At 40.3% G+C, this 27,734-nt stretch overlaps 1 protein-coding gene across 2 annotated transcripts; it reads right to left on the bottom strand.

The window, feature by feature from the left end:
* Window positions 1-439: 439 nt before the first annotated feature.
* LOC143850364 (SEC7-like guanine nucleotide exchange family protein) lies at window positions 440-26,909 on the bottom strand. 2 transcript variants are annotated; one of them, XM_077359624.1, is made up of 11 exons: window positions 25,728-26,909; window positions 21,022-21,339; window positions 20,465-20,798; window positions 19,913-20,335; window positions 19,527-19,819; window positions 18,949-19,222; window positions 12,880-13,385; window positions 12,447-12,768; window positions 11,894-12,251; window positions 10,509-11,194; window positions 440-1,290 (listed from the first exon to the last, which is right to left on the bottom strand). In XM_077359624.1, exons 1-11 carry the CDS (start codon window positions 26,780-26,782, stop codon window positions 682-684), a joined length of 5,178 nt encoding a protein of 1,725 aa, XP_077215739.1. In that variant the 5' UTR covers window positions 26,783-26,909; the 3' UTR covers window positions 440-681. The 2 variants fall into 2 exon arrangements, with proteins under 2 accessions (XP_077215739.1, XP_077215743.1); XM_077359628.1 differs by lacking the exon at window positions 25,728-26,909 and having other exon boundaries at window positions 20,465-20,808; window positions 21,022-21,186.
* Window positions 26,910-27,734: the final 825 nt, after the last annotated feature.

The following is a 27,734-nucleotide window of genomic DNA, read 5'->3' as shown; positions in this document are numbered from 1 at the left end:
ATGCATTAAGTCAAACAGAAAAAGGCATGACCTTAGGCAACTTTGCATGCCACAGAAGGCACTGAGAAGATTAAAAATAACTGAAATAAGTCTAGGAAGATTTTCCTGCTTCCACAGCCCAGGTAAAGAAGGAATGAACCAGTGCAAAGTGTCCTCATTATAATACAAGAAAGATACCTACATGGCCCCACCATCAATCAATCCAGGCCGTCCACCTTACAGGCCGTATCTTGAATCTCTGGTGTCAATATGAAACCAAGCGGATGATGGTTTTAACAATTTTGATCGAATGCATAATGACTGACATGCCCTATAGCTTGGATTGCCGGTGTCAATATCAAACCAAGTGGAGGATTTTAACAATTTTGATAAACTGTGTCATGACAATCTACAAGATCAACGGTATGGATTTCACATAAATGACACCATATTCCAGTCATTGATGGTAAAATTGACATTCTGCATTAATTCTCAAGATTTTATTCCAGTAATAAAATGTGACAACAGTTACAATGAAAGAAGCTTTGATATAAGCTCGGATATACGCTCAATGCTTGTATATACAGAGTTTTTTTCCAGCCTGCATAATCTACAAAATCAAATCATGGCTCATACTCCAGCCACCTGATAGATCAAAAGGAGGATAAATAAAACCCATGAATTACAGACTGGGAAAATGCATCACAAATTCAATATAATTGGACCTATAGACGACTGGAACATCTCACTAAGAACATTCTGCACATCGCCAGAGCTATGCTCGCAGCGAACCAGATTAACTAACAAAGGGAAAAAGTGTGACAAATGTCTCCTAAAAGAATCCTTCTCCAAACTACTTAATACCTGCAATGCCAACACGACTAAAGAAGTCCGAGCGGCCAATTCTTCCTTCTTCGCTGAACCCAACAGGATCCAGCGTAGGGTTGGCTGGTTACCTGGAAGTTGTTGTGGCAGGGGACACCCTGCACAGTTAAGGTATATCTGTAATATCTTTTCGCATATTGCAACAAGTTGTGATTCTATGCCCATTTGTTCTGACAAAGATGGGTCATCGGTGAGAAGAATCTGCAAAAACTTGAGAAAGTTTTGGTGCGATTCGTTTTCGAAATGAACCATGGGTGGGTCTGAGATCTCTAAGATGGAACAAACTTTCTTCAGTTTCTCCTGTATAATGGTTTCGGAATTCAGATCATGCGCGTGTGACGCAATAGATGAGAGTATTTCCAGAAGAATTGTGATGTTGGATGCTGACAAGGAGTGTCTATGTTTGTCATACAGCTCTGTTATAGCCTGACACAGGAAAGGGGGAAAAAAAGAATTATTGACCAACAAAATTTCTTCATGTTTCAACTTTAGATCAAACTGACATGAAACAATTTTACAGAATACATAATATTAGAAAGGTAGCTGATATAAGGCCCACTGTCAAGCAGCTTATGAGATGGAGTTGATAACCTCCCATATCAATTTGTTTCTATGATTTGTGGATACGGACACGAGTGTCGCATGTCGACACGGACACGGAGTGTCGGACACGGCTAACCCCCAAAATTTAGAGATGGGGACATGGCTAAAATAGAAAGTATATATGATGCAACAACAAATATTAGTTAAAGAAGAGCTAAAAAAGAGTTTATAATAAACAAAGAGTTAATAATAAGAGGTAAACCCAATATGCAATAATAAAATAGAATGTAACATATGACACGGCACTCCACATTAAGTAGGAAGACATCTAAAAGTGTCCAAAGTAGTGTCAACACAGGCGGACACGGCAGGACACGTGTGTCGGTATTAAATTCAAAGTGTCGGCTAAATCAAAGATTTTTTTGAAACAGATAGCAGATTTATTGAAGGGAAAACAAAAGTACAAAACAACTAAGAAAGGGTGTCATCACGCAGATATTGCTCAATGACAATAACAAGTCTCTCTCTCTCTCTCTCTTTTGAAAATAAAAAAGCACATGACAATAACAAGTCTATTTACATAATTTTTTGCAAGTTTGTCCTCGAGTTCAATAGTGCTTCTTGGTACGTGTTTAAACAAAATCTCCCTTTCCCTACACTTGCCCACAATCTCGTCAATGTATGTAGCAACTAGAAAGTCTCCACGACCCTGGGGTTTCCTTCTTCACCCAAGCAATAATGTTTGCTGAATCCCCTTCAACTTCAAGCTTCCCATTACTCAACTCCTTGAAAATTCTCATACCCAAAACCTCTAATGCGTCTTTGCCCCAACTACGTGCTGATATTGCAGTGAATGCAGTGGTTGGGAATTTCCTTTTCGGCGTGGCATAAAGGGCATCAATTTGTAAGTCAGAACTATCTTCTCGAGGCAATCTTGGGTATTAATCTCCTCCAAGCATGTTGTGCGTGCGAATAGAGCAGCCACCACCCAAATTTTACTCCAGATTAGCAGAGTTGGGCCTATTTATTAGTTTAAATTTAAAACCCTGAAAAATAATTTGACCAAATAGATATTCTCAATAATCTGGGGCCCAAATGAGCTTATTTTTCTCAAATTGTAATATGTAAGAGTGTTCCGAAATCACAACGAGCTTGTATCTGGAAATCGGCTGCTCCACCAGGGGTTTGGACGATGGTTCACAAAGGAATCGATACATGCGATCAACTGAAGAGGCAAAAAATTCAAATGGCTAGCTGGTGTGTCCTGTGTAAACAGGCGGGGGAAACACTAGACCACCTACTCCTTCATTGCCCCTTTACTTTTCGGATACGGACGGGGATGATAAACTCCTTCGTAGTGGCTTGGGTATCCCTAAAATCAATCCGAAAGGTGCTACTTAATTGGACTGGTGGTGTTTTCGGTGAAACTGGGCAGGTAATGTGGAATTTCCTCCCATATGTTATCATATGGAACGTGTGGAAGGAAAGAAACAACCGGATATTCGGTGAAAAAACAAAGAATTGGGAGCGGCTCAATATTGATGTGAAGATTGATCTCATCTCATGGGTCAAAAACATTGAGGTTATGTATGGACTTGGCGAAATGATGAGGAATTGGAGTGTGGTCGTCTGGGAAAGGAAATTGGAGATAAAGAAAACACCAAAATGGGAGGCACCACCAAGGGGCTGGATAAAGTTGAACTTTGATGGCAGCTCGCTAGGTAAACCCAGAAGGCCTGGGATTGGTGGTGTGTTATGGGATGAAAGCGGGAGAATCGTGATGTCTTATTCGGGTCCAGCGGGAACGTGTGATGCAAATGAGGCTGAGATAAGGGCTTTGTTGTTTGGATTAAAATGGTTTTCGGCCAACAGTTCCAAAATGTTAATGGTGGAAGGGGATTCCTTGAATGCGATAGCATGGGCCACGGAGAAGTCCAAAGGACCCTGGCGGCTTCAGAATTACATTGCGGAAATTCGAGATTTGGTCCGTCTTCTATGCCCCAAAGTAGAACATAGAAGGCGATCAGCAAATGAAATGGCGGATGGCTTGGCAAAACAAGGCATTATGCTGGAGGAGATGTGCGTACAAGTGATGCCTAGTTATGCAGTGGACAAAGTTGGATAAACATGTATTCTCTGCACAATATGTAATGTTATCTGGGTGGTGGTTATAACATTTCCCTACCTTGGGGAAGCCCTGCTCCCCCACATCCCCCTTTTTCTTTTATGGTTATGATTAATAAAAGTCAATTAAAAAAAAAAAAAAAGAGTGTTCCGAAACAAAAATAAGGGTTGATAATACTATTTATTTCCTCCTTTAGATTCCTATATATTGCCACCCCCCACCACCACACACACACACACCCAATTCTCCCCAAATCTTCCATGGCACACTTCAAGACACTAGCATTTTTTAAGTTAATCTGCAGAGGCTCGAGTACGTCTGGCATAGATTGACTTAAACTATCCACAAATCCTCTCAAAAACGAACACACACCTCATTTCCCACCCTAAACCAAATTCCCTCCCGAAGCTCATCTTTGATTTGACAAATTGATCCCCATGAACCCGAGCCTCAGCCTCTATCTAACCTGTTAATAGAGAGATTTGAGAATGAAATGTTGTGTTAACCTGCTTGCCCTAACACACACATATATAAATGAAAAGACTATAATGCCCTTAGGCTACATAAGCTTATTCTAACACTCCCCCTCAAGCTGGAGTATGAATGTCATACATGCCCAGCTTGTTACATAAATCACTCAATCGAACTCCATTCAACGGCTTGGTAAACATGTCTACAATCTGATCATTCGTTCGAGTGAACTCGGTTTGAATTTGGCCTGTCTGAATCCTGTGATGAATAAAGTGACAATCCACTTCTATATGCTTAGTTCGTTCGTGAAATACTAGATTCATAGCTATGTGAATGGCTGACTTGTTGTCACAGTAGAGGGACACAGGTGAGGAGTATGAGAATCCAATCTCTGACATAAACGACCGTAGCCAAATTAATTCACAGCTTGTGTAAGCCATGGCCCTGTATTCTGCTTCTGCAGTGGATCGTAACACAACGTCCTGCTTCTTACTCTTCCAAGATACTAAATTTCCACCAATGAAGGTACAATAGCCATTAGTAGATCGCCGGTCAGCAGGAGATCCGGCCCATTCTGCATCAAAGTATCCCTTAATTCTCAAATGGTTATGCTTCCTGAAGAGAAGACCTTCCCTGGAAGCTTTCTTCTGATGCTTCACTATCTGAATCACAACTGACCAATGTGATGTCCGAGGCGCACTCATATACTGGCTAACCACACCAACAGCATATGCAATGTCCGGACGAGTGACTGTGAGATAGATCAACCATCCTACTAATCGTCTGTATCGACAAGGATCTTCTAGTGGCACCTCCTGATCAGGTGAAAGCTTAACATTCGGATTCATAGGAGTCTGTGTAGGTTTTGCCCCCAGAAGAGTTGTTTCTTCCAAAATATCAAGAGCATACTTCCTTTGGGACAAAGATAGCCCCCTTTGTGAATGTGCCACTTCAATGCCTAAGAAGTATCTCAGAACACCAAGGTCTTTTGTGCTGAATTCATTCTGAAGGAAATCTTTGAGGGGTTGTATTCCTGCTTTGTCATTCCCTGTAATAACAATGTCATCAGCATATACAACCAGGAGAATCAAACCATCCTTGCTTCGAGAGCTGAACACAGAATGGTCTACAGCACATTGTCTCATACCAAATCGTAGGATGGCCTCACTGAATCTCCCAAACCAAGCACGGGGAGACTGTTTAAGACCATAAATCGCCTTTCTAAGCTTACAAACGGTATGCTGCAACTCCCCCTGAGCAACAAACCCTGGTGGTTGCTCTATATACACCTCCTCCTGCAAATCACCATGGAGGAACGCATTCTTGATATCTAACTGATATAGTAGCCAAGACTGATTCACGGCCAAAGAAATCAAGACACGGATGGATGGAATCTTTGCCCCTGGAGAGAATGTCTCAACATAATCAATCCCATAAGTCTGAGTAAAGCCCTTTGCAACAAGGCGGGCTTTTAACCTCTCAACAGAGCCATCAGGTAAGTATTTGACGGTGAACACCCACTTACATCCAACTACCTGAGCACCAGGAGAAAGGGAAGCCAACTGCCATGTCTGGTTTTTGGCCAAAGCATCCATCTCAGCCTCCATAGCTGCTCGCCATCCCGAATCAAGCATAGCCTCTCGAGCAGAGCGAGGAATAGAAATCGATGACAAAGATGATATAAATGCGGAATACGAAAGAGATAACCGAGCATAACTTACAGCATCAGAAATAGGGTGATGAGTGGTACGAGAACGAGTATGGCTCGATGGGGGCATCAAGAGATTCATCAACCTGAGCAGCATCATCAGAGGATGAGGGTAAAGGACCTGCTTGCTTAGAAGAGATAGCAGGGCATGAAGGCTCAACTGAAGTAGTAAAACGCTTGCGAGTATATACCTGGAAGGGACGCTGAACCGGATCCGGTGGCAAACTTGGAACTGGATCCGGTGGCAAACTGGGAACCGGAACCGGCAATGCCAACGAAGGAGGAGATACCGGTAAAGAGGAAGTAGGAAAGTAGGGAGTATCCTAAAAAAATGAGACATCAGCACTGATAAATTTGCGGCGAAGCTGAGGACTGTAGCATCGGTAACCCTTCTGGATTCGTGAATAACCCAGGAAAACACACTTGATTGCCCGTGGGGCTAATTTATCAAGTCCCGGGGTGAGATCCTGAACAAAGGAAACACACCCAAACACCTTGGGAGGTAACGGAAACGGATCCCCAGAAGGGTGTAACACCGAAAAAGGGGACCGATTGCTAAGAACTAAAGAGGGTAGATGATTAGCCATAAAGCAGGCTGTAAGCATAGCGTCAGCCCAAAAAGATTTGGGAACATGCATCTAATATAGAATGGTGCGAGCTATATCTACAAGATACTGCATTTTCCGCTCGGCAACACCATTCTGTTGTGAAGTGTGGGCACAAGACTGATGAATAATTCCACGACTAGAAAGAAACTCCTAAAAACCGTGCCAATTAAAAAAATACTCACGAGCATTATCAGTACGTAAACATTTAAGGGAACATGAGTATTGATTTGTAATTCCAGCATAAAATAAACAAAATGTAGAAAACACCTCAGAACGATCCTTTATTATACAAAGCCAGGTCATCCTGGAAAAATCATCAACAAAAATAACAAAGTACTTCCCACCAAACATAGAAGGAGTATGACATGGACCCCAAACATCAGAATGCACTAACTCAAAAGGACTACTGACACGACTAACAGAACGAGACGGGTAGGAAACACGATGGTGTTTTCCATACTGACAGGACTCACAATGAAAAGGACTAATAACACCAGAAACAACTGAAGAACGCTGCAGACGCTCAGAAGAAGGATGACCGAGCCAGCAATGCCACATAAAGGAATCTGCTGAGGTACTAAACGCTGTGGGTGTGATATCATCATCCAGGTAGTATAGGCCATCTGTCTCATGCCCCGAGCAAATCTTCTTCCCAGTCGTAAGGTCTTGAAAAACACCATAAGACGAAAAGAATGTTACTGAACAATTAAGACAATTAGTAAGCTGACTAACAGAAAGAAGATTGCAGGGAAAAGTAAGAACACAGAGTACAGATGATAAGGATAAGTGGGATGTGGCTGTAACAGTCCCAGTGCTTGAAATAGGACATCGAGTCCCATTGGCCAAGGTGACCATCTTAGTAGGAGCACAAGAAGTAAAGGAACTAAGAAGTGTACTCTTACCGGTCATATGATGACAGGCACCAGAATCAATGAGCTAGGAAGCAGAGTGGCTAAGGGAGCAAAATGGGTTGCTACCTTCTGTGGCAAGTTGAGCAGCCGGTTGTTTCCCTTTCTCCTGTAGGCGCAAAAGTGACTCATACTCAGTCCGAGAGACGACCATGGTGTCTGAGGTAGCAGGAGTAGGTGTAGCAGGTGTCTCAGAAGCGAAGTGGGCGGCTCGAGCGGGACGCAGCTCGGGATGGAGATCGTAACAAAAATCAATAGTGTGACCCTCCATGTCACAATGACTGCAATAACGTAAGCCACAACCCCCATAAGTACGGCCTCCCCCTGAATCTTGGCCAAAGCCACGGCCCTGTCCGCGACGACTGCGACCACGACCCCTACCACGAGTGCCCCGAAAGGAACCATAATGGGCAGTAAAGGCGGACTGGGCACCAGCAACAGCAATAGCCGAATCGATACGTAGAGCGCGCTGAACGTGAGAAAAGATCTCATCCAAAGATGGGAGCGTGCCTAACCCAAGGATCTGCAGTCGAAGAGGGACAAACTCAGGCCCTAAACCATCCAAAAACCGAGTAGTACGAAGCTCATTCTTCTGTTGAGCCAAGACCTTAAGGTCGGTGGATGGTGGATGATAAATATCAATCTGCTCGCAAAGACCAACAAAATCCGAATAGTACTCGGCGACAGTCTTCTCTCCACGCAAGATACGAAAGGAGTCACTGTAAACATCAGTAATCCGCGTGAGATTGTTGCTGTCGAAATAGAGTGTCTCAGCACGCAACCAGACTGCCCGTGATGTATCCAGAAATAGCATGTGGCTCGCAATCTTTGGTTCCATACTCTGACAGAGAAGAGACTGAAGCTGGGCATCCTCCTGGCTCCACTAATCATACCCAGCATCTTTCGGATTCGGAGGATCCGTCGTGATGAAACGTAACTTGCCCTGACCTCGTAGATAGAGGTAAACAGAGCGACTCCAGGCAGAGTAATTAGCACCATCTAATTTAATGGATGTCATAGAGGTCACCGACACCGGAAATGAACCGGAGGAAGAAGCTGATGGCAAGGCCATAATAAACACCAAAACTCAAATGGGATGTGGGTGAAGCAGACCAGACAAGACACACCACAACAATCACACCCACAGAAAAGGACAGCCAAATATAGGCAGCAAATCACCATGAAGATAAACAATCAGAAGGAAAAACCACAAACATCCGCCGGAAGGACACCGAAAGAACAAGCACGAAGCCTCATACTTGTGGAACTACAACGAAACATAGAGAAAAAGCTTAAGTCATCAAGTAGGAAGCAAAGAAAAATGTAACAAAGCGGAGCTGCGACAAAAAAGGTGAGAAATGTAACGGGAAGATTTAGGGCATGAACACCCGATGGCTAGAAGAGAAGAACACTATCCTTATAGGTCAAAGAAGATGGGGAAAGATGATACAAAAGAAGAAGGGAGACCGCACAGGGGGGCAAACAGGGAAGAGTTGGGTTTTCCAGGAGGGGCAAAAAGGGAACAGTTGGGTTTTCCAGGGGGCAACCAGTGAAGATGGAGGAAGAGAGAAAAAAAGAAGAAGAAGAAGTTAGGGCATGGCATGGGCTTCAATGGAAGAAGAAGTTAGGGCATGGGCATGGGCTTCAATGGAGTGGGCTTCAATGGAGAAAGACAAGAGGTCTTCAATGGAGGTCCCTAGGGCATCGAGAAACCCTAGGGCTTTGACACCATGTTAACAGAGAGATTTGAGAATGAAATGTTGTGTGTTAGCCTACTTGCCCTAACACACACATATATAAATGAAAAGGCTATAATGCCCTTAGGCTACAAAAGCTTATTCTAACATAACCTATTTATTTCCCACCCTCATTAAACTTAAATTTTTGCACCAGAATGTCCCTCCATACACTTCAATAACCCCCACCCACAGTTGATCTCTCTCTTCCCTAAATCTCTAAAGCAACTTCCTAAAGAGCACTTTGTTTACTCCCTTTAATCTCATGAAGCCTACGCCGCCTGCGTTAATGGGTTTACATACCTCCTCCCAAGTCACAAGATGTCTATGGATTCAACCAGAGTAAATGAATAGCAGATAAAAACTCTTCCCTACAGTATATAATAAATTGGACCATGAAGTTTATTTCCGTTTTTGACAAAGTTATTTCAGTCAAATACCTTGCTATGTCAATACTCTCCAGGATATGTAATATGGAAGGTTCAAGATAAAGTTCTCACAGAAAGCACTCTGATTTCCTAGGAATTACTGTTTAAACTCACACAACAATGAGAATTTTAATACTCCAACAAGAAATGATGCAATTGAGCATTGCAGTTTCTATTCGTTCCTGACTTCGTTATTTCAATAGGGTACCATGCTATTCCAATGGTTTTACAAAATTTGGAGTTGTGTTGACACAAAGTGGAAACTGTTGGATCCTAACGTGATCAAGCTGAATTTTGACAGTGCATCCATTGGATAGCCGGGATCATCTGATATCGGAGGAGTGTTCAGAAATCAGTTCGGGGGCATCAACTGTGCTTTCTCATGTCCAATTGCTTGAAAGGATTCAAACGAAGTAGAAGCGGTGGCGCTGCTCAACAGTTTAAGGCTTGGGTGCAAGACAAAAAGGGAAGAAAACTAGTTCTAGTTGCTCTGATAAAAAAAATTACGCATAGCCAAAGGGTAAAGAAACTAGAAAGGGAAAATAGCAGATCTACGCAGCCCCATAACCAGGGTCAATATAAAAACAACTAGATGCAATGAAATAGGTAGAAACAAGGCTCAAATCAACATATCTAAGATGTCTAATATTCAAACAAATTGAAAATAGGGTTATCTAGGAGATTTGAATGCAATTGGACAAATGAATGACCGAGATTTTAACTGATCGTTATGTTGGAGATGAATATCGAAAACCCCGAAAAAAATTCCTCTTTTGGCTGTTGTTTCTTTCTGTTTCTCCCCAATAAAATCTATCGTTTCAAAAAAAAGTGATGACACTAAGTGTTCACAGCAAGCAAGTTTGATTTCCAAGAATTATTCCTACAAGTTGACAAAAAATGAACTTTAAATCCAGAAGTTCAAATTCCTTCCAGGCAAACAGAACTTTATCATACTCAGACGATTTCCTTTCAACACCAAGTCAAACATGTTATATTGTCCAGCAAACTTACTCTCTAATAAAGTTCACAAATATAAATTGAAAAGCATGTAATCCATTAATGTTAAACTCTAAACCCAGACAAAAAGATAAAGAGTTAGAGAGACGAGAGGGGGGACCTGGATAATGAGTAGTTGCACAGCTATATGACCCTTCGTTCTGGCAACAACATAAGATGCCGTCTGCAAACTATCATCCTCTAGATCATCATTGGTGAATCCATGGTCTGAATACATATCTGTATCAGAATATGCTTGCGTCTCATCAGGTACCTCAATATTATCCATAATCCTGATAACCTTCAAAAATTCAGGCAACACGGATGAAGCCGCTTCTTTTAAGGACAAAAATATCTCTCTCCATTCCTTTTCTGAGAGTCTGCCTCCCAGGTTGTCTGCTAAACGGACCAATGCCGCTACCCCACTGCTAGAAGCACTCTGAAATGGACTTCTTATAGAACCTGTAAGAGCTGATAGAACATTTGGTAATTGTGACCGCACAATATCAAAGAAATTAACAAATAAGTCCACCAAGCATTGAGCTGCCACTGCATAAGTTTTAGAACTCCAAGCATTTTCCTCATGTTGTGGGGATTTGTACGACGGTGAATCCTGGCCACTGTTCAAATCTGCCGTTCCTATCATTTGTTGCACATTACTGAATGTAGGGAAGACAACAGAGTTGAAAACACTAATCCAGAAGGTGCGGGAGAAAAGATGTCCATGATCCTTTAGGATGTTAAAGAGCACTTCCAAAGCACTTTTTCTGATGGCTAGCCTTGGATCAGATGTCAGTTTTGACAAACCTGAAAAAGCAGTTGAAACAAGACTTGTGATTAGATCAGGCATGGAAATCAAGGATTTAAATGTCGGTTACCTCTGCAAAGCAGGGGTAAGGCTGCATACATCTAGCCCCACAATGGCGGGAGCCTCATGCACTAGGTCGCCCTTTTTTCGGTGCCGGTTTCAGTGGAAATTTCGGCCCAAATCATGTAAAACCTTGATAAAAAAAAATCGGTTTTTAAAAATTACCACCGAAATGTATAAAATTTTCGGTAATTTCGGAGTTAATTTACAAAATTTTGGTGGAAATTTTGTAAATAAGGATGAAAACGAAATTTTGGTTGAAATTTCAAAGAAATCCTGTATTTTTCCGATTCAATGAAAACGAAGTTTCAGTGGAAATTTTGGCCGAAATCATGTAAAACCTTGATAAAAAAATCAGCTTTTAAAAAATTTCCACCCAAATGTATAAATTTAGGTGGAAATTTCAGTAATTTCGGTGATCATTTACAAAATTTTGGTGGAAATTTTGAAAATAAGGATGAAAACGAAATTTTGGTTGAAATTTCAGAGAAATCCTGTCTTTTTCCGAATCAATGTACTTTTGGTTTCGGTCCAAACCGACACCGAAAAATTTCGGCCGAAATTTAAACCTATGATGGAAATGCATCAAAAACTTACTATGAATTTTCTTTAAAACTTAAGAGTCAAAAGAAACCCACCAGTAAGCAACGGAACCCAAAAGTACACTTGATCATCTTTATCTGTGAAAGTATGCCCATCTGAGGCATCTCCAATTTCTGATATATCTGCACCACCTTCCTTGTTCTTTTCATAGCAAACCAGTCCTCCTTCCGCAAGTTTAACTGCACAGAACCTAAGAAATGCAATAGCATTGAGGCTCACATCACTGTTAAATCTGCTATTTGTGAAGGTAATTAGGCATCTAACACAGTCAGTGAAGATTGTAGTCTCTGTCTCAGTTATGTAGGGAAAATAATCCCGTACTATTTTCTCCATGGTGTCAAAACCTAATAAGACAATATTCTTGCGTTCATCGGCAGCTGCAATGGTAAAAACCTGAAAATAGGGCAGCAATTTCAAAAAACAGATATAAGTCCAATAGATACTGGTGAAAAACCTTGTTGATATCTAGGATCCCCATGTTAAAATGTATGCAGTTGACACAGAAGTTAAATTTTGGGCTAGAAGGAACGTTGATGTCACAAACATCCAAGTCAAGATGAACAATCTTCAGCATATCAGAAAACTTACCATAAAAACACTTTTCCATCCAGATTTCACATTATTGACGCGACTGAGGACCATCTGAGAAATGCACCGTACAATTAACTCTCTGATTTCAGCAGAGCTGCTTTTCTGCATAACAATCACAAAAGGTCTCAAAAATTCATTCTGGAAGTTATAATTTGCCAGCTCTTCGCGCTCCAAAAACTTCATAGCCAATTGTCGCAATGAATCCATCACGAATATCGCAACTGAGAGATTTTCTGATATCCCAACTGAGACAAAGAACTCCGAAAGAACACTCCATATGCGAGACCACACCAATCTAATGCGACTCATATTATAATGCCTGCATGGCAAATAAAATTATTAGCAATAATATAAAGTTTCATTTTCTGCCTTCAAAGAAGATAAGATAAAGCACTCTTGTCCTAATAAAAAAGTTGCAAGATAATCTTACGCAATTTCAACTATTTTAGTAAGGCTGAAAACCCGAGGATCTGTTGGAGACTGCAATTCTGCCATGGAAACCTTGCAAAGAGCCTTTACAAAAGCTACTATGGCCTCACTGTTTAACCTTTGGCTATGAGCAAATATGTGGTTCAGCTCAGAACTCCCAATCTGGTCCAGCAGATTTAAATTGGATATAAAATTATTAATTTGTTCCGGAGTAACTAGACCTGACGTATTAACTCCACGAGTAGTACTATCATAAGAACCCCCTCGAACAACAGCCATTACAGCTTGATTCTGAAGAGCATTTCCCTTTTTTTTAAGGGATGCAAAAGCTGGTGACTTCTGTGACTTTTCTTCCATTTCAGATGGGGGCAATGTGAAAAAAGAAGCATCAGGTGGTGCACCCTCTCCCAACAGTTGTAGATGCTCAAATCGTGAAAGACATGTTAATATGTGCTCCCATGCTTCGTGTAAGTAATTACCATTTTCGATGGCAATGTATATAATGGCCTAGTAAAAAAGGAAAGGCAAGTAAGAACCTATCTAATGATAACTGACATAAATTAACAATTCATATGAAAATGCATAAGGTACCCTCAGCACAGAGTTCATTTCTCCTGACAAGGTCAAGAGGGCAGAGGTGTGTCTGGTTCAGAGAATAGCAATGACATTTGCAGAAAGAACATTCTCCATGCATGAATAAATGTTTATATCTTATTATAGGTTTTTCTTATTTTCTTTTCAGCAAACCTAAGGTGATTGCTAAAGGAAGCAGCAATAACATTAGCCTCTCTTAATACATGGAAAAAAGAGAACCATTTAGGGGCTCCATCAATGTCCCCAATTCATTTAGATAGACCCCTTTTGAGAAGACCCACAAACACACGGAGATGATCCTTAAAAATTTTGGAGGGCTTGTGCCTCTGCTTGATTTGAGTTCTTAATCTCCGTCACACTTGAGAATGCTAAGTTAATCTCCCTTCCCTGACCTATGACAACACCACCAATTCTGCACAGAGCAAGCTTTCTGGTTGAGCTTCCTTGAAAATTAAGCTTCAAGGAACCCAATGGATGGTTTTCACCTCAACAATGCCTCTCCTCTTCACTATTAATCAATGTTTTCTCATTTCTTAAAAAATGTCAACCATATTACCATGGAATTCAGTCCTCACTAATGGCCCACCAGATGATTTTCTTATTTATATTTTCTGCTTCCTTTTGCTATCTAGTCTTGAAAATCCTATCATTTGTCTATTTTCTAAATGCCTCACATAACATAAAAAGCAGAAGCTTATCCAATTGCAAAGGTTAAGTTAGTATTTGCATTCTAAAATGGTTATTTTTATGTAAATGGAATTATCCAGGAACGTCCTAGCAAGTCACACTATCGAGAGATTGAACAAGGAAACCAAGATCTATAGTGATCGATCGAGAACTTGTTATCAAATTGAGACGAGATGAGAGTAATGGCAATGTTGTGATGGTCGATGCTCTCGCGTATCTATTCCAGCATCCAATTCAGCCTCAGAATGCTCAACCTACATATCCAAGTCAAAATCAGCAAGACCGGTTTGTGGGAAAGAGTTGATTAGATAACAAAACTACCGTACTGATTTACTCACAAATACGCTTAAATTTCAACAATAACCAAATGTTGGGAAGAATAATTGGGGACGGCACTTAGATGTGGAAGTGGTGTGTCCTATTATGCATGACAAAGAGCCATAATTATGGTGGAATTGCTAGAACTTGGCGAAGATCTACTTTACAATGTTTATCTCAATGAAGAATAGGAATCCTCAAGAACTCCAACAGTTCCATCAAAGGTGAATATTTTGGTAAAATCGGAGGACAAACTGATAATGATGAAGATTTGTCGAAGCGTCATTTTCCTCTAAATCGTGAAAAGAAAATTCCTGACATAAATTTTTCTTTGAGAAATTGTTTCGTGCGATCCAAATAGATCCTACATGTAACAATTTTAAACTACAACCAAGCTTTTTTAAAACAAACTGAATTTGTAGTTAATTGTTGGTTTCTTGTTCGTAACAACTCTCTATAGGATGCCATGTGTTTAACTGTACATATAGGGATTTGCTAGGGGACTTTCCCAGAGGCATTTCGCGACTTACTATTGCATGAGAGAGCAGAAATACAGGTGCACTTTTCAGCAGATTTTGTCTTATTCATTTAACTCATCTAAGGAAGTTGTTCTCACCTGTATGCAAAAGTCTCTACAAAAGCTCCTACTCTTTTACACTACAGGGGGCTGTCCCAAGGTAAAAAAAGGGATGGGTATATCATTTCTCTAATAATCACTTTGGGAAATTTTATATGGTGTTCTGCAAAATGCCTTTATAATTCCTGAAGCATGATACAATTGCCAACATACATATATTTATAGCGATTTGCTAGGGTCCATCACAAAAGGCATTTCACGGAACGTCTGTTGCACGAGGGAGCAACCACCTCATGAATAATGACAAAATCTGTCGGAAAGTGAGCCTAAGTGGCTCACTTTGCATTCCGCTAGAGATGGTGAATATGTTTCTCATATATTTGAGAACTTCTTGAAAGAGAATGGGATTTGGCATCAACTTACCACCCGGTAGACACCTCAACAAAATAGAGTTGTCGAAACAAAGAATCAAACGATCATGGAATTGCCTAGAAATATGTTGAAAGCCAAAGAGAAGACTAATATATTTTGTGCGGAAGCCGTTGCATGTGCTATTTATCTCTTGAACGAAGCAACATTAAAACGTATTTAAGGTATGAGTCCTTAAGAAGCTTAGAATGGTCACAAGCCTTGTGTGGCTCACTTAAGAGTTTTTGGTAGTATTGCCTACTCTCATTTGCTGAATGAAACAAGAAGAAAGTTGAATGATAAATCTGAAAAATGCATTCTTGTTGGGTATAGTGAAAGCTCAAAAGCAAACACATTTGTACAATCCCATTACAAAATAAGTAGAGATGTGGAGTTCAATGAAGAAGAATCTTAGAATTGGAATCAAAATGAGAAGAAACAATCAATTTTTGTAGATATGGATGAAACCAAAGATACTCATGATGATGAAATTGAAGAAAATGGTGAGGATAGAACTCACCCTAACTCTCCATATTCTTCGGCTCCATCATCTCAACAATCCTTGACCCTCTAAAGAAGACAAAAAGCATTAGAGAAATCTAGGAAAAGTCTGGAAGAATTGCCGATGAAGAGTTGGTGAATTTTGCTTTATCTGCCGATGTCGATCTAATTAGTTTTGAGGAGGCATGTCAAGATGAAATGTAAAAGCAAGCAATGGATCAAGAAATTTCTTTCATTCAAACGAATAATACTTGGAAGTTAACGGAGCTTCCAAAAGGTTAAAAGACGATTGGTGTGAAGCGGGTATACAAGACAAAATTGAATGCAAATGGTGAACTTAAAAAGTATAAAGCTCTCGCTTAGTAGTAATTACAAGCAAATGTATGGCATTTATTATAAAGAAGTATTTACTCTCGTTGCTCGTCTTGAGACAAGTCGGATGGTTTTAGCTTTAGCGGCACAAAAGAATTGGAAAGTTTATCAAATGAATGTCAAATCAACATTCTTGGGTGGGTTTTTTGAAGAGGTGTGTGTTGATCAACATCCCGGTTACGTAAAGAAAGGTGAAGAAAGCAAAGTGCGTTGATTGAAGAAAACTTTATATGATTTGAAACAAGCACCAAGGGTATGGTATAGTCGTAGTGACAGATATTGAATGAAGAACCATTTCAAAATGTATCCTTATGAACACATCCTCTACATCAAAGAGAGCACCCGAGGTGAGTTTTTAGTTGTTCGCTTATATGTTGATGATTTGTTTTTACCGGTAATAGTTCAAGTAACTGTAAAGAATTCATAAGAAATATGATGCAAGAATTTGAGATGATCGATATGAGTCTTCTTCATTTCTTTCTTGAGATTGACCAAACAGATGATGGAATTTGTTCTCTTTCCCCAAAAAAGTACAACGAGATTTTTTTTTAATGGCTTTGGTCAAGCACCGCGAGAATTATAGCTTCATAAAATCTCCACAATTTTTATTAGAATTATCGAAGTGAGAGATTCGAATCTGTAATTTTTAATTTTTACTATGCAATTTTATCTCAAGGAAAATGCATTCTGGAGATTTTATAATCGGGATGCCAATTAGATTTTGTGAGAGCCTATCCGGAGGTCGTGGGGGCCGTCGGGGAGGCCGGAGTTGGAAGGACGTTGAGGTCGTAGAGGCCGGGGGCTGGCCGAGGAAGCCGTGGGAGGCGCGTGGGTTGCCGAATGTGGAGGCCGTGGGAGGGCCATGGGAGGGCCGTGGGATGCCGAATGGGGAGACCATGAGTTGCTGGATATAGCAATGGAGATGAGGATTGAAGAAACAGATTTGGTACCGGATTTAATGAGGGTCTGCCGGAGCTTGGTGGTGGTGCGGGGTGGAGGCCGCCAGAGATCGGGTGGTGAAGATGGCTATTGTGCACGGTTAGGGGGCACAATAGCTCTAGGTCTTCGAGCGGGATTTTTGAAAGTCGAAATCGCCAGGTGGAGAAGTCTGTGTGGCATGGCGAACACGTATCATGACTTGGTGGGACCCACAAATATGGCACTTTTTGTTGGATTTGATACAAGCAGGCTATTGGGTAATGTAATGGGGAATGGGGACGGATAGCATATAACGGATATGTATGCAACTTCAACTGTATGTGGGGGGCGATATTGTTGTAGCCTGTTAGGGGACAACTTGTCCCTGATTTGGCGCTTTTTGGAATACTAAATGTCAATTTTCAAAAAAAAAGATTTTGTGAGAGCCTATACTCCAAATAGCTAGGAAAAGATTTCCCCCAATGCATTTCAAAGAATGAAAATGAAAATAGAACTGGTGAACCTATCTAAAATAACTAATGAACCAGAACCATTCAACACGAAGGATACAAAATAACTCAAGAACGAGTTTTCTACATTCGAGATGAATTAATGGAGAGAAAAACAAGTAAGTCTTTCAAATTTATGGAGAAACTTCCCAAGGCATAGCTTCTCACTAGAATAACTATTTTGTGTGATTTAACTTTTAAGCTTGTCTGAAGATCTTTTCAACAGCCACAACAACTATTACTATGGATCTTCCAAGATTTCACAATTTCAGGCCTCAAAATGTGGATCAAAGTTCAGTGACTGGAAACAAGTTTGAGTTTCATTCTAAGTCATACTTCAGGGACTATATATATATATATATAAAATTTTATGAATCTAAGGGATACCTCCGAACCACAATTGTAAATTTCGTTTCGTTTTGTCCGAAATGGACGAAACGTTTCGGTTTCGGCCAAAAATCGGAACGAAATGACAAAAATTTCGTTTCGTTCCAGATTTCAGCCGAAATCGACCGGAATTGACCGAAATTTACTGAAATTTACAGAAATTTGACAAAATTTACTAAAAAGTTTTGAACGAAATTGTCCGAAATTTCGTTTCGGTGGCCAAAACGAAATGGCCACCGAAACGAAATTTACAATTGTGCCTCAGACACATAGGCACCTACCCTATTTCTGAGCGACTGCTCAGATAAGCTATCTAACGGATACCTCAGATATATATATATATATATATATATATATATATATATATATATATATATATATATATATATATGTATAGTGTGTGTGTGTGTAACCTGATAAATTTAAGGATGATTATTGAATGAAATTTCAGCTTCTCTTTTGCTATTGCAGTTCGTTATTTTAGTTTTGCTATTTTGCTGCACAAACAGTCCAGTTCATGTATTATCCATACTATTTTTTCTCCCATGCTTTTGTATTTTGTGTTGATTTTGTTTCATCCCTACTTGACAGCATCAGTTAGTCTACAATTTATGAAGTTATTATAAGAAAAAGCTCATCAAATCAAGAACATTTAGTTGATGAAAATTCAGAAGCTTCCTCTTTTCTTTTTCTTTTTTTTTTTTTTTGGGTATTCAGAAACCATTGAACCGTGCCACCACAAAAGGAGAGCATTTCTTCAATGAGAATGAGAATTCCATCAAATTGTATGCATACTCACTTTTACAGCATCAACATTCTTTTGCTTCATGTCAGCCGCACAATGGAGGTACGTAAACTTTGCTACAGACGTAACAAAGGCATTTCTTTGTGTCTGCATACACATTACAGAAGTGACATGAACAGCATGGCGGAAGCCTTGCAAGCATTGAAATGTGGCAGCCTTATCATTGCTCTGGTCAAGGGTCAAGCTAAAAGCAGCCAGCATGGGAGCCCAGCAAACCTCCACCATAAATCTCAGTATTGCTGGATCCGTAACAGCATAAAAGACGGACCTGCCATACCAATAAGAACACTCCCCATTAACATAGATTTAAATTTCGATTTCGGTCCCAATTCCGGCCTTCGCCGAAACTGAAATTTCAGCTGAAATCTGGTAAAAAATAACAATTAATTAATCATTTCGGTAATTTCGGACAAACTTTCATAATAATATTAAATTTAAAAAAATGAATTTCTCGCAATTTCGGCCAAAATTTGGGAAATCCGAAATTTCGGATTTCAGATGAAATTTAAAACTATGACCATTAAAAACTGCACAAAAATCAAATAATTGGGTACATATGGAGTTTAACATACTCTGATTTGGCCTTTTTTGCTTTAAATTGCTCTTGGATATGCCTTATAAGTACACCATTTGCACCCAATGCCTTTTCTTCCGCCTGCTTCCCAGTGACTAAATTGAGTATGTTGTCCAATCCCAATAGCTTATTGATGCTGTTAGCCTGTTTGCTCTGAGGAACTGTAGAATTAGCATTCATTTGTATTTCATTTTTCACAATCTGATCATACAAGGGCCCCAGATACTCTTCTGGTAAGTCTTTTCCATCATCTATCCCACGATTATTTCGAATGAAATCAGCCTTGGACATCTATAAACAAAAAATCAAGGAAAATTTTAAACCCAAATCGAAAATCAAGTTATAATCAAACTATGAAAAAGATATCAAGTGAAACAAACTCACCTTGTCTTTGACCATGTTATTATGTGCATCTGTGTTCAGCATTATCACAGAATATGCAAGAACATAAGCAGTATCTGCACTACTAAATGACTCGAGATTGCATTTACAATAACGCTCCGCAAATTTTTCCATGATCCGGTCAATCTTTTGTGCTTCTCCGGGCAACCTGAAGCCCCGTAAGAAAAATCTAATGGCTTCACCAAAATCCATCTGCTCAAAATTTATCGAGTCCACATAGGCATGCATAACTTTCAATGGAAACCCCTCCCTTTCACCTAAATAGTCTCCAATCATTGTTTCATTCAGACCGGAAGTGTTTTTTAGAAAATAAGACACTTCTTCAGGAGAACCACCAATTTTCTTGGTATTTATTAGAAATTCAATGCCCTTGGAAGGTTTCCTATTGAATAGTGAAATACCTTTCTGCAGTTAAACCATTCAATCATTACCACAAAGGTATATTATTAAGACTCCGTAAAAAAAATTAATGAAATTAGAGCAATATAAAATTATATTAATGAATACTCAAGTAAATCAGTTTAATGGCATTACCTGCAGTTCTATTTTATATGCCCGACGTTGCTCAAGTGTGGCAGCTTCCGATAGTTCTGAATTCGCTTCAGAATGTAACTCATAATCAATGGAAGATCCTTCATCGCCGTTAAGTGTCATATGGTTCTCAGTAGACATATCAATTTCCAGATTCTTAGCAGGATAGAAGTCCCCAATACGCAATTGTAGGTCCATCCAAGATCCCATTGACTTTATGATAGCAACCAAGCATTTGACAGATTCAAGCCTGAATGTGATATCTTGGATCGGAGTCAATGTAGTGGTAGAACCAGGAGGGACACCTAATGCAGTTTTTAAAAGGCCATTGACAGTCCTGCAAATATCTGATGGAATTAAAAGTGTTTTAATACATTTCAATAAAAGTAAACTTCAAAGAAATAGGAGTGAAATGACATCAGAAAAACAAAAGAAAGGAAAAAAGACTTCCCAGGAGCATCTGGTTCATTCATCATGTTGTGCTGTGGATGTCTAGCTTAAGTTGTAAAAGTAACTTTTGGGGCAAAACATGTTGAGCACATGCAAAGTGTGTATAATACCTTTCAAAAATATTTGGTGAATCAACATCACAATCGTAGTTTACAAAAATGTCAACTATAATCTGTGAATCCTGGCAGATCTTTTCCAGCAAATTGAGAACGGTCATTTTCTGCAAAAAACTAGGCTGAAGCACATTCTCAAGAACACGGAGAAGAAGCATGGGATACAAAATCCCAATTTCTCCCTTCAATCCCGACCGAAATCTTGACAATAAGCTCATGAAAATTGAACATGAAAGTTGAAAAATACTCATCGCCGACAATGCACTGTTCTTCAACAATGACAAGCAGAGATACTGCTTGATAGCACCAAGAAACCTGAGACAGGACAGTAGGGAAACGTCACTCTGTTTTGTCTATGAAAAGTTAAATCGGAGTAATTGCATGGTGCAACATATGATAGAGTAGCCATTTCAAAAAAAAACATATGATAGAGTAATTCTTAGCATGGAAAGTGGAAAGAAATTACCATGAACTTCCAGTAGCTGTACAAACAACACTTCATCATTGTGACATGTAATGAAAGAAGATCAGACTTAGTACCCAGAAATTAGAGTCAGGGAATATTTTTGAGATGTTATAGCGGCAGTATAATTTATTGGGAACTTATCAAAGAAATTATAATGATGAAAAAAATATAGGATTTATCTTTCATAACAAGATACATCAAATAAAGAAACATATGATACCTAAATAAACGAATGGAGCCAGCTTTACCTGGGCTAGGAATATGAGTCAAAGTTGAATCGACCGCTTCCTAGTTTGCACCAGATGGTTAGAGCAATACGCAGACAAGCCAGTCGGCGATTTCTCATTCCACTTCAGACCATTGCCCTATTCTTCTAGACCCGAGATTAGAGTCGCGGGGCCCTTCTCCCTTTTGTTTTAATCTAGCATGGTTGGAGGAGCCTCGGATGGAGGAAATGATGGGGGGATGGTGGGAGGAAAAATCTTTTGATGGCCCTGCTGATGTAGTAATTGGGCTAAAACTGAAATATGTAAAATCCAAACTAAAGGAGTGGGATAAAGAGAGAAGGGGAGGGGCTCTGGAAAAAAAGGAGGGTCTAATGGATCGGATAAAGGAAATATTGTTAGGAAGGAAGCGTCCCATGAAGCTAGCATGGAAAAGGAGGGGATGGGTAAGATTAAAGAGGAACATAATCGCATCATCCTCCAGGAAGAGATATTTTGGAGGCAGAAATCATGGTAAAGTGGCTTAAGGAGGGGGGCAAAAATACGGCTTATTTTCACGGGATAGCGAGCGCTAGACATCGGGGCAACTGCATCTCCAAAATTATGGCCAATGGGGTGGAGGTGGAAGATAAGGAAGAGATAACGAAGGAAATAGTGTCCTACTACAGAAACTTATACGCTTCAGAAGGCGGTCCTCGTCCTAAACCGGATGGTGTGGAATTTAATAGATTGAATGAGAGGGAAAAGGAATCCTTGGAGAGACCATTCCTATAGGAGGAAGTTCAGATGTCCCTATTTGCTTTGTGAGGGGCTAGAGTCTCCGACCCTGATGGTTTTTGCTTGGCCTTCTATCAAGAATGTTGGGAGTACATGAAGGAGGATCTCATGAATTTTTTCTCAGATTTCCACAAGGGATTAGAATTGAGCAAAGGAACTAGGGCGACGTTTATTGCCCTTATTCCAAAGTTAAAAGGAGCATCTAGTTTGAAAGATTTTAGACCAATAAGCTTGGTAGGATGTTTATACAAGGTGTTAGCGAAGGTCCTAGCAAAGGGGGCAAAGAAGGTTCTCCCTGGTATTATGTCCCATTGTCAGTTGGCCTTTGTAGCTGGGCGGCAAATCCTAGACTATTCTCTAATTGCTAATATAGTGGTGGATTGCTACCAAAAGAAAGGATTAAGTGGGATTGTGTGTAAACTCGACATGGAGAAAGCCTAAGAAAGGGTGGAATGGGAATGTTTACAGTATGTGATGAAAAGAATGGGGTTTGGCCAGAAATGGTGTGCTTGGATTCACATATGCATTTCTTCCGCTTGGTTCTCATCTCTTTTGCATAGGTGGCTTTGGAGATTCGATGAAGGAAGCATAGGTGAGAGTTATAGAAGAGAAATATGGGGCCTGTCTGGGAGGTGGGAATCAGACAATAAATTCAATCATAGGAGTGTCACGGTGTGGAGGGACATTCTAAAGTTAAGAAATTTGTTTAATGAAGGGATTCGATTTAGAGTATACACAGGGTACATGATAAGATTTTGGAAGGATAAGTGGTGTGGCGATGTGGCGTTATGTGAATCGTTTCCTGATCTCTTTGCCGTGGCTAATGAGAAGGAGCTATGATTTAGCTGACACTTTGAATTTATTGTTGACACACGTGTCCTGTTGCCGTGTCCGACACGACACGCATGTCCACCTGTGTCGACACTCCTTTGGACACTTTTAAATGTACTCCTATAAGTGTTAGACTTAATGTGGGTGTGTGGACATGTTTTTGTGTCGTGCCAAGTGTGACATTCGGTTTTATTATTGTATATTGGGTTTACCTCTTTTATTATTAACTATTCTTTTCTTATAAACTCCTTTTTAGCTCTCCTTTAACTAATATTTGTTGTTGTATCATATATACTTTCTATTTTAGCCGTGTCCCCGTTTTTAAATTTGGGAGGTTTGTCGTGTCCGACACTCCATGTCCGTGTCGACCCGCGACACTCGTGTTCGTGTCCACAAATCATAAGGAGGGTTAGGTGAAGGATTGCATGGTTCGAGGGATTAGTGGGATTTCTTGGAATCTTCATTTACGAAGGAATTTCTTTGATAGGGAACTCGAGAGAGTAGCCCATCTCTTGGGTTGTTTGGATAGATTGTTCATTAAGAGCTCTAGTTCAGATAAGAGAGTTTGGGTCTGGTGCAAGTCAGAGGTTTTTAGTGTCAAACATTTTACCTCCGACTCTCATATTGCACTGAATCCTTGCAGGCCGCCAAAGCGTGGGTTATTCAAGTTCCCCAAGGGTGCGAGCCTTTGGCTGGACAGCTATCTTAGATAAAATCTTGACAATTAATCACCTTCGTAGCCGTCAAATGTTGATCGTAGACCATTGTGCTCTTTGTTTAGAAGCTGGGGAAACAGTGGAGCATTTACTTGTTCACTGTAAATTAGCTAGGAAAGTTTGGAACGGTATCCTTCTCAAGTTTGGAATTTCTTGGGTATTCCCAGCTCGCTTGAATCTTCTCATAGACTCATGGTCATTTGCCCCTTGGAAAAAGAGAGGGAAGGTTCTTTGGAATGTGTGCCTGCTTGCTACTATTTGGTCCTGTTAACTTACCAACTTATCCAAAAGCTTAAGCTGTTGGAGAATGGCATTATTTATCTTTTATACTTTAACACTCCCCCGCACGTGTGGCCCACTTGGCAAACACGTGGCACATGTGGTCCCACTTTGGGCCGACCATCGCATGAGGATTTTTGCTATCTAGGAGGTTTGAACTCGAGACCTTTGGCTCTGATACCATGTTAACTTACCAACTTTTCCAAAAGCTTAAGCTATTGGAGAAAGGCATTATTTATCTTTTATACTTTAACAGGTCCCTTTGGAAAGAAAGAAATGCTAGAATATTTTTCGGAGTAGCTAAACGGCCACAATTCATCTTCATAAAGGTGATGATCGCATTGACTATATCATGGGTCAGGGTTCTCCCCTACTTTAAATTTGTCTCTGCATATGATCTTTGGCATGGCTTGAATGAGGTATGTTCTGGTGGTATTCGGAGTGAACCAGAGTGTCCAAGGTGGTCCCCTCCTCCGATGGGTTCCCTTAAGCTAAATGTTGATGACATGATGGATCAAGCTTGGGAAATCCGGGCCGTGTAGGGGTGGGAGGGCTCTTAAGAAATTCGGATGGCGTCACTCTTTCGGCTTTTTCCGGCCCCCTAGGGATTGCTGACTCCAATGAGGCAGAAGTTCAAGCGGTTCTCCAAGGCATTCAGTTGATTGAGCAGCCGGTTGCATCAAGTGTGATAGTGGAGGGAGACTCTCTAAATGTAATAAAATGGCTCAATAGTATTTGTTCACCTCCCTGGAGATTCGCCAACTGGATCAACAAAATTATGGACCGAGTGGGGGATTCGGACTTTTCTTTTCAGCATTTGAAAAGATCTGCTAACTCGGATGCTGATAGACTTGCCAGGGAAGGAGTAGCAAGAGATGAGCTCTTCCTTTTTTATTTCTTTCCCCCGTGAAGGGCTATATTTTTCTTTTTTCTTGCTCTCCTTTGCTGACCGCCTTGGTCAGCTTTGTAAATTTTCTTTTTTCTTTTAATGACACAATTTTTCGATTAATGACACATAGCCATTCAAAAAAAAATGAATAATTAGCGCTCATATCAATGATAGTAAGATGCAATGGTTTTGTTTTTTTTCTATTTATAAATTATTCTTCAAAATAATTGGAAAGGATATTGATCAACAAAACACTTCTTTAGTTTACTACAGTTTTATCAAAATATTCTACTAAACAAGAGCGAAATCATTCCATCCACCTAGAAAATATGCAAAAAACATTTCCAGTGGTCAAAATAATCATATTGTCAATGAAACTTTTAAGCTTAATCACATATAAGTGAAACAAAAATGAAGAGAAAAAAAAACTAAAATGCAAATCTCACTACATTTCAAATTCAAATTGAAACAAGATAAATATCAGAAGCTTAAAACTCCATAATCAACAGAAGAGCACTTACCTCTCATTCGTACGCCAAATCGGACCAGCATTCTCGGTCACGACCTTCAGCAGCTCTAAAGACAAAACCTGCCCCCTCAAAAGCAAATGATCTTCTGGATTCTCCTGTGTCGAGAACTTCAACGAAAACTTGCACAAGTTCTTAAACAGAAAAAACCCATCTTCCCTAATCTTACTATTCCCCTCCAAATCACTCCCATCATTCGAACCCGCGTCTCCCAATTCACCCTTCCCACTATCAGCCGACACAGCAACATCGCCATTCTGAGATTTCAAAGATGGGCTCGAGCTTGGAATAATCGGAACACCTTCACTCCCCTCCACAACCTCCTTAACAAAATTCTGAACACCATGAACCAAATTCAAATCATTCAAACTCTTATCAGACAACTCCAGCAAATCCCCTACAGAAACTGCCCTAATTTCAACATCCATCGAATCAGCCTCAACCCTAGCATAAACAATCGTAACTATCTGCGCTAATACCGCCTTTGCGAAGATCTGATTCGTCCCACTAAGACTACCAAGATACACATTATAACAGCTCTTGACAATCTGAACCAAACAATCACCTCGAATCAAAAGAGCAGGGGATCGGACAAAAGATAGCAAAACCCTAAGCACTGAAAGCTCAATTGCATCATCCCCTAGCCCGCCGCACCTGCAAACGGAATCTAAAATCCGTAAGATAACAGTGGGATTTGAACTTGAATCTCCGTCTGTCCGATCGATCTCGCATCGGATCAGGCCTAGGGAGATGAGTTTTTGCAGGCATTCTAGGGCGGGATCAACGATCTTTACAGAGGCGGAATCGAGGGCGAGAATGAGAGGTTGGAGGACGAATTCGGAATCAGAATGAGAGAATCCGGGAATAGGGGAGTTAGGATTAGGATCGGGAGATTCAATTAGGGTTACGAGACGGTCTAGGGCAGATTTACAAGCTGAGACGAGTTGGGAGTGTTTACGCCATGCTACGTTTTTGATGATCTTGTCGAGGGAGGGGCCGAGAATTCGGCCGGGGCGGGAATTTCCGCCTAGGGTTTGAGAAGAGGACATGAGAGAGAATGAGAAGGAGATTTGGGGATTAGGGTTTCAGAGGTGGGTTTCTAGGGTTTGATGGAGGGGTGCGAGTGGGGAGAAGGGGGGGTGGAGAAGAATTTTCCGTTCATTGTGACTTCGTCGTCCTTAGCAGTGGGATTTTGTTGGAGTGGCGGGTGAGGTAATAATGGTGTTTTTGTGATTTAGATTAAAATTCGGGGGTATTTTTGTGATTGAAAAGTTGACGTACTATTAAAGGCATTTGCTAGGAATCATCGCAGAAAGCATTTCGCGGACAAAATGGCTGCTTTCTCATGGAACAGCACTCCACATAACGATCGAAGTTTCTATGATTTGCAGAGATGATCTATGGTAGTTACGGCCCAACAAATGAACGGTTTAGATCAGTGGGCCCAACTGTACTTTTAGAAAAATACTGGACTTTACGTGCGGAACCCACCCATATAAAATCTCAATCAAGAGATTTGCTAGCGTCCAGCAGAAGGCATTTTGCAGATGATCTGTTACATGTTACACCAGCCACACAGGCTTACTCTTCACCAGCTTTTGTATTCATTCTCGAGGTGGCTAGTCTGACATGCAACAGACCATCCTCAAAATGCCTTCCGCGATGGACCCTAGCAAATCCCCTCAATAAAACTTCCCTTGGAGAGCTAATTTTTAATGCTAAAACTCTTGTCTTAGGGATTTGCTAAGGGCTTTCGCAAGAAGGATGTTGACATAGTAGAATAATTTATTTATTAACATTTAAAATTTTAAAATACTTTTGAATACATGTCATAAAATTCTAAAAGGTAAATTAGTAACTTATGAGTGTTATGTTCCTCAACATATTCTACCAACTAATTAAAATGTTTTAAGACTTTATTTTTGGTAGGTAAGCTGGGATGGAACCTCCGACCTCGAGGTTGAATACCAATGTATTGACTTATAAAAGTGCATATAATTA

Source organism: Tasmannia lanceolata, unplaced genomic scaffold (assembly GCF_043159265.1).
Source record: "Tasmannia lanceolata isolate RefF3 unplaced genomic scaffold, GAP_Taslan_0.1 ptg000003l, whole genome shotgun sequence".
NCBI lineage: Eukaryota > Viridiplantae > Streptophyta > Magnoliopsida > Canellales > Winteraceae > Tasmannia > Tasmannia lanceolata.
Note: the sequence above shows the minus strand (reverse complement) of the source record. Positions and strands in the feature narration are given on the sequence as shown.